Source organism: Ochotona princeps, chromosome 4, assembly GCF_030435755.1.
Source record: "Ochotona princeps isolate mOchPri1 chromosome 4, mOchPri1.hap1, whole genome shotgun sequence".
Lineage (NCBI taxonomy): Eukaryota > Metazoa > Chordata > Mammalia > Lagomorpha > Ochotonidae > Ochotona > Ochotona princeps.
In genome coordinates, this window is record NC_080835.1 from 85,395,490 (window position 1) to 85,408,220 (window position 12,731).

Genomic DNA, 12,731 nt, shown 5'->3' on the forward strand with positions numbered 1-12,731 from the left:
GCAAGCCAGGATTCCCAGCAGTGCTCCACCATGGGATGCCAATACCACAGATGCAGCTTAAGCCACTGTACTGCAACACTGAGTTTATTAGGTAGATGTGATTTTGAAAGAATAGCATGCGGTCTAAATTTTCTACAAATTCCAGGTTTCAAAATAACAAGTGAAGATTTTGATCTTCCTACTTAATTATGTATACCTATATAGCCTAAAACAGATTAAGATTCCCTTAGATCTCCAAGTTCTTCAGACTTGGAGAAATGGTTGCTACCTCTCCTAGGACTTTCTGAAATCTCTGTTGGTGGTTTGGGGACTTGCAGTAACTGGTTAGGAAAGCTGGAGCTACTGCAGTGCTCAGAAAAGTTGCACCCCTACTCCTGGCAGGAGGAAATGCCAATTAGAGGCATCATGAAAAAAATTTTATTTGCAGGACAAATTTTGAGAATGACTCTGTTAATAATTCACCACAAAAGATTCAAAAGAATTGGCAAGAAAAATAACCTACTTTTTAACGTATGCATCAAGAAATTTGCTTCAATAAAATTTGAATAATTAGATGTTGAAATTCTTTTTATCCAACACTCCATAAATGAAGGTCCATAATTAGTTCCTATTGCCTTTAGCATCCTTTCCCCCACGTGTTTAGGACACATGAGTAATTGCTCACTAGGCACATTTTCATACAAAAAAAAAAAATATTTAATGTCAAAAAGTGCTGAACAATTTTTAGCTTAATTTAATATTTCAGATTTCACTTATTATTTTGACATTTCCAATGTAGTTTATATGAGCTATGTGAGTATGTGTAAGATGAAAATCAACATCTTGCTGTTAACTGCATTTGACATTTCTATGCACAGAATTTTAGTTAGGAACTAAAAGTTATTCTGCTTTGTTCTTGTTTTAAAGACTCCAATGTTGGGGCCCGGGCTGTGGCACAGCATGCAATGCTGCCTGAATCTCATGAGCACAAGTTTGTGTCCTGGTTGCTACACCTCCAATTCAGCTATCTGATTAACAGCCTGGGAAAAGCAGTGGAATATAGCACAAGTGCTTGGGTCTCTGTCACTCACAAGAAAGACCCAGAGGAAGCTCCTAGCTCCAGTCTGACCCTGTACTCATGTGAGTGAACCAGTGATTGAGAAGGTATCTGTCTCTCTCTCTCGAAATGATCTTAAAAAATGGTTCTGGCACAGTAGCCCAGCAGATAATGTCCTCACCTTGCATGCGCTGGAATCCCATATGGGAACTGGTTCTAATCCCAGAGGCCCCCGCTTCCCATCCAGCTCTCTGCTTGTGGCCTGGGAAAATAATAGAGGATGGGCCAAAGCCTTGGAACCCTGAACCCACATGGGAGACCCAGAAGTTCTGGGCTCCTGGCTGCAGATTGGCACAGCTCTGGCTGTTGCAGTCACTTGGGGAGTGAATTAACAGACGGAAAATCTTCCTCTCTATCTCCCTCTCTGTATGTCTGACTTTCAAAAAAAAAAAAAATTAATCTTAAAAAAAAATCTCGAAGGTGTAATTTTTTCCCACAAATCTCTGGCTTCCAATATCTTCTCTACACCAAATACTTTTAATATCAGTAGCACCATCAGTACTGATATCCGAAACCATAGATTACTTACATTAGTTAAAAACATCTTTTCATGTAAATAGGAACAATAACACTGTATAGAAGGCTAAGTACATTTTTGGTGTTTTGGAGATCTTTTTTGCACTCCAAACAGGAATTATTCCAATTCCATTGTTTTCATTAAGTCTCCTACTAGAAATAGTACTACACTACATAAAACAAGTAACTGCTCCATGTTTAGTGCACTATTTAAAGATGAGTCTCTTTGTATATACCAGTACATAATCTCCAGGAAAAAAGAATCTCCTGGGTTTTTTATTTACTTTATTTTCCTGAAATAATTTAATGGTCTGTAAAAAAAATAATTTTTTTTAATGACCAAAAAACCCTTTTCGATTTCCATAAATATTGGTACATCCTATTGATATCAGTTCATGATTTGTTGAAAATGACCAATATATCAAAGAAACATTGTTTCTTACATCAACAAGAAATCAGATCCACAAGAACCAATTCACAACAAATTACTATTTAATTTCCTAAGATTACATAATGCATTACAGTATAAAGGACTTATACTTTAATATTCTAAATGAAAGAATCTGATACAGAATAGAAACATAAAAGCATGTTTAAAGGAGGTCAGTAAGTTTACATGGTAGTGAGCCTTCCATTCTAAGATAAGTCTACTGGATTCGGCTGAGAACTCATCAATACTTAATGCACTCAGAAAACACAGGAAAGCAAATTTCACAATCACACCATCAACTTCTGTCTGCACGGCTCGAAAGGCCAGAAATAAGAAGGCAGTTAATGTTTCTTTGGCAGAGTTAAAAATATAATCCATTGTATAGAACTTTAAATTTAAAGGAAAACTTTGAATCCTCAGCTAACAGCTTGTCTCTATTTGCTGTCACTCTAGATCACAGAAACGCACATATTTTTTCTTTCCTGTCCCCGGCTTCAGTTACACTTGAGCTCCCTGACTGAAAAGGTCTGGAACAGATTAAAAGTCGGGCTATGAAATAAAAAGCTTTGGCATGCTGTCAAGCCTGTCTGGAATACACATACACAGTGGGCCCTAAAAGGGATACTAAATGTAATGGGAGAATTTTAGAAAACTTTCTTTGGCATATCTAGTTGTCTGCTTAGGTACATCTATGTTGGATATCAAGACAAATATTTTTTTCTTAATAGCTTCTTATCCGTAAAACAAAAGACCAAGCTGTGTAATACTTAAACTCGCAGCAAAATTGTTTTTATTTCACTGTTTAACCGAAAATATTTCTTTCTTTAAAAAAGCAGCTTTGTTTTATTTTTCCGCCCTTTGCAGTTGGTTAGGAGTCAATCATCATCTTTCATAAACATAGGTTGCAGGGTGGAAGTGGGAGGGTGAGCCACAGGACCATTCTTTAATATTTCCAAAAATGTGAACAAGCTGAATTCAATTCATTGAACATTTGGTGTTATTCTAGTCCATACAAATAATGAATTTTAATTAAATTTTAACCTAACTTGGTTTCCTGTTTCAACCACAAAGGCTTATTCAAGTATTAAACAGAATCGAAGTTGCTCATTATTAACATGCCATATGACTTTTTCTAACATGGTAACAGGTACTGAGGCTCAAAAGGCTGGCATTTAAGCCAAATCTGGTATCTGTCACAACGAGTGCCTGCCCTGACCCCAGCTTTGACTTCACTTTGAATAGGGAGTTCAATCCGCCTGCAAAGCTAACCAGTAAGCTTGAATCAAACCTGAACACTCACTGTTTTGTTTGTTTAAGGCACACATAAGACATAGAAGAGTTAGTTGTAATGCTTCTGACAGGGAAGTTATTCTGCCCAACCAACTCCAGATAGTTTTTTTTTCCCCTTTTCTCTTCAGAACTGTGTTTTGATGGCACTCATAGAGTTAAGTCCTCTTTCCCGTAAGGGCCCCACAGTTGTTGTTAGGTCAACCCCTGTTAAGCTTCAAAGGTTCCGCATCCCCTCAGTCTGACCTACTCAGTGATCTGCACATTGTTTTCATTTAGCTGCATCTAGTCCAAGACGAAAGCTTCAAAACCACAATTATCTGCTCCTTTTTAGATTCATTTTCCATGGCTTTGGAAAAATATCTCAGAAACCCTACTGAAGAAACTGAAAACAGTCAAAATGTATTTAAAAACAGACTGAAGAACTCACATCCTTATCAAAATGTATACATTTGGGAGGGGAAGAAGCTCAAGAGGAAAACGGTGATTTACTTACATAGTTTAGAGGAGAATCTGGTTCTCTTTTTGCTTCCTCCATAAAAAGCAAAGAAAAGCACCCTGGAACGTTTCTAGGCTGGTAGGTTTCCCTAACTTAGGATGGGAAACAGCACCCAGGCATGGAAAAGCACTCAACACTTTGAAAAGTTAAGGATAAGTAAATATCAGGCCACTGACAAATGCTGTGTTTGCAGGTTTTTGATGTGTCTGACAGTCTGAATACTGTTACAGCTAGAATGATAGTTCTGAATAAGATGCCTGCCCCAAAACGTGAAAAGCAGTGGATTGTTAGCTGGCTACCATGACAGTTCCCCACTCCAACACAAAATACCGAGGCTAAAAAGCTGACTTAGACTTAAATGTTTCAAGCTTAAAATGAGAGGTAGGAAAACCGCGGTAAGAAAAGTTAGGTGGACAGCCATTTTTTTTTAGCAGTATAAAACAATGCAATTTTACTTAAGTATGCTTTTCTAAATTCACACACCCACAAAGCACTAATAAAAAAATATCTAAGAGAGTTTTGAGTTGAACCTTTACCAAAACGAGGGTCAAGCCTTGGGTCTAGCCAAGAGGTGGTCTTGTTTTTATGGTTTATATAGTAAATTTCTCCATCCTGAGTCATGGCTTGTTCCCATCCATCAGGAAGAGGACCTATAACACAGAAAAACAAAATCATGTTTTTTTGTTTTGTTTTAATCTGGAGAACCTAGAAAAAAGGGGAAAGGGTGTTAATAAACAGAAAGCTCATTCTGACACACACACACACACACTTCATTGCAACAGATTGAAGTCTCTGCTCAGGAAAAAAAACGCATATCTACACAGCCAATTTTCCTCTACTAAACGAAACCACCAAAATAATAAAATTGTCAGACACAGTTGGAAAAAAAAGGCAATTTTAAAAAAAATCCTCATGACCCAAGTAATTATTGCTGTTAATACAAGTCATAAGCATTTGTCTCAATCCTATCAGTTTTGTGACACTTTTCTTGCTTAGAGGGACTTCAAGGTTCATTACCAAGTAGAGCATGCAAATATTTTCCAAACCTCTAAAGTAACATAAGCATTCAACTTAATATAAAGCACACTTCAGCTAAAACTGCCAAGCTAGATGTGTTTCCACTATGTATGTGACCAACTTATACCAAGAAAAGCGTAACAGAAAACTAAAGACTGAGAACTTTTTTCTAAACTCCATTTTTAAAAAAAGATTTAATTTTATTGGAAAGGCAGATATACAGAGAGGAGGAAACAAAGATCTTCCATCAGCTGGTTCACTTTCCAAGTGGCTGCAATGAATACGGATGAACCAAGAGCCAAGAGCCTCTTCAGGGTCTCCCACGTGTATGCAGGATCCCAAGGCTTTGGGCTGTCCTCTGCTGCTTTTCCCAGGCCATAAACAGGGAGCTGGGTGGGAACTGGAGCAGCTGGCAGCATATGGGATCACAGCACATGCAAGGCGAGGATTTTAGTCACTGAGCCACCGCAATGGACCCTCTGGCTGCTCACTTCCAACCCAGCTCCCTGCTTTAGCATTGGGAAAGCAGTGGAGGATGGCGTAAGCCCCTTTGCCCCTGCACCCACATGGGAGATTTGGAGGAAGCTCCTGGCTCTCAGTTTCAGATCAGCTCAGCCATTGCTGGTGTAGCCATTTGGAAGTAAACCAGTGAATGGAAGATCTCTCTCTGCGCCTTTCTTTCTCTCTGTAAATCTGCCCTCAAATAAATAATCTTTAAGAAAGAAAAAAAAGTGTTAGCAGAGTGGAGAAGTCCCTTGTGTTACTACTCAACCATATGCCAAAAATATTTCCTGCTAGGACTAACATGAAATAAGTGGTCATCATGTGTCAGATACTATTCTAAACACATTCTATACATTAACTTCATAAATTCCAACAGCAAACATTATGATTATACTAATACTTATTCTAATGAGGTTTTTAGGTACAGAGTGACTAAGTGTAATACAGAATCATGAAACCAGTTAAGTGTCAGAAATGATACTCAAACCCAAACAGCCAGATTCCTCACCACTGTTCCTTAAAACTGAACTTTCATTCATTCTCCACATTCAACATAAAAGGCTAAGTATTTCTCCTGTGTAAAAATGGAACAAGTTCCTTCTCTTTACATAGGTAGTTCAAGACAGTCTCACGTATGTAGTTGAATAGGTGACTTTGGTTAAACTGACCACTCACCTGGCCCTCAGGATCCAATGCCTAATTGTAGGCCAGCTTCATTAATATGAGGAACAGAGCAATGTGGTACTATACTTTCAAAGGTCTACTACGAGGAGGCAAAGTCCTTAGGAAATGTTACTGAAGGTTTCTACACACCTAGATTTCATAAGAGCAAGGATGTGGAACTATACTACATTAATCTAAATACGGCACTGAATCAGGTAAATGGGAAACAAAACTGCTGGACAAATATAAATCAACTGTCCTTGCTAATTTCAATGTCCCATGGGCTCTATTTCCCACTAGGAAAACACTCTACAAATTGAGTATTAGTGGTTTGCTATTACCTTTAACTGTTAACACAGTTCAATTGCAAATTGCTTTTGAAAATCAAGTTAATGCAACAAGGTGGAGGAATCCACCATGGGGGGAGGGTTTGGGGAGGGGTGGGGGAAATCCCAGTACCTATAAACTGTGTCACATAATACAATGGAATTAATAAATAAATTTTTTAAAAAATCAATTTAACTGCTTCACATGTTCTAAGCTCCTAAGATACTGACTACACATAGTGAGGTATGAAAAGCAGGCATCATTGGATGCCTAGCCATGCCTTTGGGAGCCCCAAGTCAACAATCCCAAAAGACCTCATTAGTCTCAAACTTGCATGAGCATATGGACTCTGCATTACACTTTATTCATTTGCTTATTTAAAGCAGCATCATTCTCTACCTCAACTTAGTTATTACCTTGGATGCAAACCAACCTTGCCAATATGCTCTACTCACTCCATCCCACCGACAGTTCCTTCTGATCTGTCCAGCTGCAGAGTGTCTTTCCTTATTAACAGACTTACCTCCCTCTACGCCACTGTCTTCTGTAAAAAGGTCACCATGCCTACTCTTGGTGTCATGCTGTTTATCTTAGGCTTTTATATTCACTTATTACATTATGTGCATATCCATGACATACTATACAGGTCTATAACATTTTTTTCTTGGCACTAGTCTTACAGATCATGTTGTAGTGATATACTAGAGTTTAGTAGTGCATATCCTTAATGTTGGCTACCAAAACAGTCCACCACCCTCATCCATTTCTCTGACCACTTGAGATAATACAATGTACAACCCATGTGGCAGTGACAGTAGTAGTGCCCCCATTACTGCTTCTAATTCCATTATCACCATCACATAGTGGTTCAATTTTTTTTTTCCCCAAAGATCTATTTATTTTTCTTGGAAACACAGATCAGATTCACAGACAGTAGAAAACACAGAAAGTTCTTTCATCTGCTGGCTCATTCCCCAAATAGCCCCAACAGCCAATCCTAACAGGATTCAAAGCTAGAAGACAGGAGCCAGGAGCTTCCTTTGGGTCTCCCACGTGGGTACAGGGTCCCAATGCTTTATGTCATTCTTTACTGCTTTCCCAGGCAATAAGCCAAAAGCTGGATATTAAATGGAGCAGCCAGGATAAGAAACTATGCCCATATGGGATGCCAGCATTGCAGGAGGAGGATTAGCCTGTAATCCAATTTACAGGCTAATCATTATCTAAATTATTTTATTCATAAAACAAAACATCTGCTACTTCCCAAAGATATAATGATATAAATATGCACCCCCAACATTTATACTAATGTTTCTAGAACTTAAATCCTCCAAATAGTAACTTTACTCATTTTACAACTATGTTTTAATCTTTATTAATTTCACTTAAAAATTAGTCAATTTCTGGGCCTAGCACAAAGGATCAATTGGCTAATCCTTCACTTCCAAGCACCAGCATCCCAAATGGATGCAGGTTTGTGTCCTGGCTGCTCTACTTTCCATCCAGCTCCCTGCTTGTGGCCCGGGGAAGCAGGAGAGGGATGAAGTGCTTGGGGTTGCTGTGCCCACATGGGAGACCTGGAATAAGCTTCGGGCTCCTGGCCTCAGATAGCTCAGCAGCCATTTGTGAAGTGACTCATGAGATGGAAGATCTCGGTCTTTCCTCTAACTTTGCCTTTCAATTACAAACAAACATCTTTAAATAAACAACTGCATACATTTCAAAGGATTTAGTGTGAGCCAGAAAGAGATTGTGCATTGATTGGCTGACCCTCCAAAGGGCTGCAACAGCAGGGGTCAGATCAGGTCAAAACTAGGAACCTGGAAGTCCATGACCTGGGCGAGACATGGGCTAACCTCCAGCACTGTGCAGGGAGCTGGTTCACAAACAGAGCACTCAGCATTCAAAAGGGTGCTCAGACAGGATGATGGTGCAATCAGCAACAGCCTAGCCAGCTGTGCCACAATACTGGCTCCCATAAAACAAAATTAACCTAAGTGGCAATATGTCATGTATGTAAGATGATCTAAGACAGCGGCCCTCATGCTTTCATAGGCATCAAAATGCATACATGTGGCCAAGCCTCACTCCTGTAGTTTGTGACTCAGCAAGTAAGCAGTTAGGCCCGAGAATCCTCAGATGATCCTGGTCATGTTGGTGTAAGCACCACACCAGCAAGTCTGACTGGTGGGGGAGTGAGGCAGTGAACACATCATTTGCATACCATATTGCAGTATGTGGGTTCAAATCCTATCTTAACTCCTGATTCCAGCCTCTTGTTTTTTTTTTTTTTTATAAAAAGATTTATTTTTATTGGACAGTCAGATATACAGAGAGGAGGAGAGACAGAGAGGAAGATCTTCCATCCAATGGTTCACTCCCCAAGCGGCTGTAACAGCTGGAGCTGAGCCGATCCGAAGCCAGGAGCCAGGAGCTCTTCCAGGTCTCCCACATGGGTGCAGGGTCCCATGGCCTTGGGCCGTCCTTGACTGCTTTCCCAGGCCACAAACAGGGAGCTGGATGGGAACCGGCGCCCATATGGGATCCCGGCGCATGCAAGGCAAGGACTTTAACCACTACTCTCTTGCACCAGGCCCTCAGTCTCCAGTTAATGTGTACCGTTGGAGCATCAGCTGATGGGCTCAAGTGCTTGGGTCCCTGTCAGTCACGAGGGAGTCCTGCAGCTCCTGGATTCAGCCTGGCCCAGTCCTGGATAGCCCAAGCTTGTATTACAGAGAAGTAAATCAGAATCTCTCATTTGTCCTGTCATGCCCTGATGGAAACGAGCAGCAGGTGTCTGGTGTTGAAGAACTGACACAACCCATTATTACTGGCCACTCTCCTTCAAATCATTTTTAGTTGGTAAGTCCTTACCTTTAAATGCAAATGAGTTTTACATTGACTAAATATTTTATTTATCCCACATCACAACATTTATCATACAGTGTTATTTCATTATATGTGTCTTCTCTCAGACTAGACTGAATTTCCTAACATGTAATTATACATTTTTTATTCTATTGTCCAGTATAATTAAAGGCTACTATTTAGAGTAAAAATAAATATTAGATGAAATCAAAGCAGTAACAATGAAATTTAAATACTTTGCTTATAGAACAAAATGCTGTCTTTCTACCTAAGTTCTATATAATCTCTATTATTTGGCACCACTGAAACGAAAGACACAGGAGTACAGCAAATTATTTCATTCAGTAAATATTTACTCAGTACCTACTATATTCAGACACTCTTGTTAGGCCTGGTGATACAGCAATAAATGAAGTTAATAGTACAGTAATAGCTAATGATAAGTACAGTAAAAAAAAAAAAAGCATGAATGTTGGAAACAGTTGAGTTGTCTTAGAAATACAGACCAAGAAGGAACCATTGAGGACAGGACCTTTAACCTGACATTTGAATGTGCTGCAAGTTCCAACATGTGACAATCTGGGGCACTATCATATCAGGCAAAGAAAATAGTGACAAGGGTGTATCTGTGTGTCAAAGTAAGAGAAGAAAGCGAAGATGGCTTATTCAGTTTTTATGACCAAGAATAATCCCGAATCCTTTTATCATTTCAACCAGTGAACGGTTGAATGAGAAACATTTAAAAGGAATTTCCACTACTAAAGGCTAATACTTATTCCCCTAAATTCACTGAAATCCTCATCCCTTCCATTCACTTTTACATATTCTGGAGCCGGGCCCTTAGGGCCCTTAGACGTGGAAGAGCTGTAAGAGCCTTGCCAAGACTGGGTATCATACCTGATCCCCACACCAAAGCCTTTTGGGGAGGAGGAAAAGCTAAAAATAGGTCCTTTGTCAAGAAGGGGGGGGGGGGAGATCAGAATTTTTTTGAGTTGCAGATAAAGTAAGAAATTTGAAACAGGATAAGCAAAATACAATGGTAAGCTATAATGAAAGTAATTCACATTTTAGAATTTTTCTGAGGTGAAAATTTCATGCAGGTATTAATCTACTATAGCAAATACTAACTTTCTAGAATACTTTTAAACAAAGTACAAATAAAGTACCCTATGTCACAATATTGGAGGTGACTCAGCATCAACTTCCTGCCCTTGCCTAAGGATCTTCTAGCATTAGTAATGACTAACTAAAACCATTTGCAATGTCTAATCAAACAAGAAAGTCTTGCCTAGCTACGCAAGTTATTTGGTCAACCTCTCCCGCTCACCTGTCCCACAATTCAAGGATAAAGAAGTCACCCAGGACACTGAAAGTTTACTAAGCACACTCTGACGAGTTGCTCAAAGTGCAGGAAGCAGTTTTCCTTAGAAAGTAGTAGTAATAGCTGGAAAAGTAAATTCAATGGTCTTTTAAAAGAAAACTCTACACATCTGATCAATTTGCTTTGAAATTCTGGTATCTTGTATTTATGCATTACAAGGCAAGGCATCATTCTATGTGCAAACATTTGTAAGGAAATATTAATAACTTAATGTACCATCACTATCTCCACTTCACAAATAACAAAACTTGAAGTAAAGCCAAGTTAGCCTGCCCAAGATTACTAGGTCCGAACAAGTGCAGGGCCAGAATCCAAGCCTTGACAGTCCAGTACTCCAGAACTCACACTGGGACGAGCCACACTGCCAAATATGGTAGACAATAATCAAAAGTTGCTCTTTCAAAATTTCATGTTCCTGAAGCTTTCATGAAATACTGAGGCTCTGGTCATTTTGCCTCTCATTGGTCACTCAGGGGAAACTTCCAAAAATATATTCCTGTATTTTGAATTGGTTTTACTTTAAGGTATCATCTGCACTTGTCATCAAATTAAACTTTATTATGAACTTGAACATCTCCTAACCTAAATTTAAGTAATAGCTTATAAGTTGGTCCTCCATCATTAAACTTTATATATGCTACAAAATCATCCTGTTTTACTTACTTACAGCTCCATAAGTTCCTAATATAAATGTTCACATCATTTGGTTATCCTCTATAATCAGGCTTTATTACATAGCAGTCAAGATACTGAAAATATCAACCATTCTAATTTCTACCTAGTCCTCCAGCATCATTTCACAGTCCTTCTCAGTTTTCTTTCAGTACCTAACACTTCCACATATGCAGAACTCTTCCGTCCTTCCTATGTACAGCTACTCATTCTTTACAATCTGAACGCCACTTACTCCTTTGTTGATCCTCATATCATACCACATGCTATCTGCTAGATAAAATGATTCCATCACTTCAGCAATAGAGTAATCCATTCAATGTCACTCCTCCCATTTATAAGGCTTATCACGCCTGTCTTTCCAGTATGGACCAATCTTACATACTTTCAACCTATACACATTCAATGTGCCCTTATCCCTCATTCTCCTGCAAAGAGCACTGAAATTGTCTTCATTTAAAGAAAGCTTTTACAATTTATTCACACTTAATTTTAGAGAGAAAGCATGTAAGTGAGGGAAAATAAATGTATATTGATCTTCCATTCTCTAATTCCCTGGTTAATTCCACAGCTAGGGCTGTGCTACGCTGGGCCAAAGCCAGGAGGAGCCAGGAATTCAAGCCAAGTATTGCACACAGGTGGCAGGAACACAAATACTTGAGTTTCCTAGGACGCAAATTAGAAGAAAACTAGAATCCGGAGTACAGCCCCAATTTGGGTTTGACCAAACATTTGAGATGAAGCATCCCCCCAAAAATGCTCTTTTTTGTGACAGTATGCATGATTTTGCAAGGATACTCGGGAAAAAGATGACAACATTTATTAGAAATCACTGCAAAGGCCCCAAGAGGGTAGGCTGGTTGCTAACGTCCTCACCTTGCATGCACCAGGATTCTATATGGTCACCAGTTCATAGCCTGCCTGCTCCAATTCCCATCCAGCTCCTACTTGTGGCCTGGGAATATAGTAAATGACGGCCCAAAGCCTTGGGATCCTGCAGCTGTGTGGGATACCTGGAAAAAGCTCCTGGCTCCTGGTTTAGGATTGGCTCAGCTCTGGCCTTTGCAGCCACTTGGGGAATGAACCACTGCATGGAAGATTTTTCTGTTTCTCTTTCTCTTCATACATCTGACTTCTCAATAAAATATAAACCTTAAGTCTTAAAAAGCAATTACTATGAGGATAGTTTGTGATATTCTGGATTGCATGCTATACCTCTTGAACAAGAACCTAAGCATATTTATTCACTTTTGACTCTTCTGCAGCTTGGTTTAGAGCATTCTAAATATAAACATCTGGAATTAATATGCTTGTAACTACAACCCCTAAACAATCTCTAGGAAAGTTCTGCTGACACTCCAGGTAGAAACATGTAATAATTGCCATATATAAATTGGAAGAGCCTTTAAATACTGTCACTGACTTTTTGCGGCTTCAATAAGTGAAATAAAAAAATAAATGTACTGGTTGT

General features: G+C 39.2%; 1 protein-coding gene across 13 annotated transcripts in view; it reads right to left on the reverse strand.

Annotated features, from left to right (window-relative positions):
• YAP1 (Yes1 associated transcriptional regulator) overlaps window positions 1-12,731 on the reverse strand; it is a 125,367-nt gene that overhangs the window by 40,913 nt on the left and 71,723 nt on the right. For 8 of the 13 annotated variants that reach the window (XM_058663985.1, XM_058663981.1, XM_058663983.1 and 5 more), the window contains one exon: window positions 4,359-4,478. In XM_058663985.1, coding sequence (XP_058519968.1) covers window positions 4,359-4,478 — 120 coding nt within the window. The remainder of the gene's footprint in view (window positions 1-4,358; window positions 4,479-12,731) is intronic. The other 5 variants (XM_058663982.1, XM_012926929.3, XM_004585007.2 and 2 more) reach the window with 1 other exon arrangement.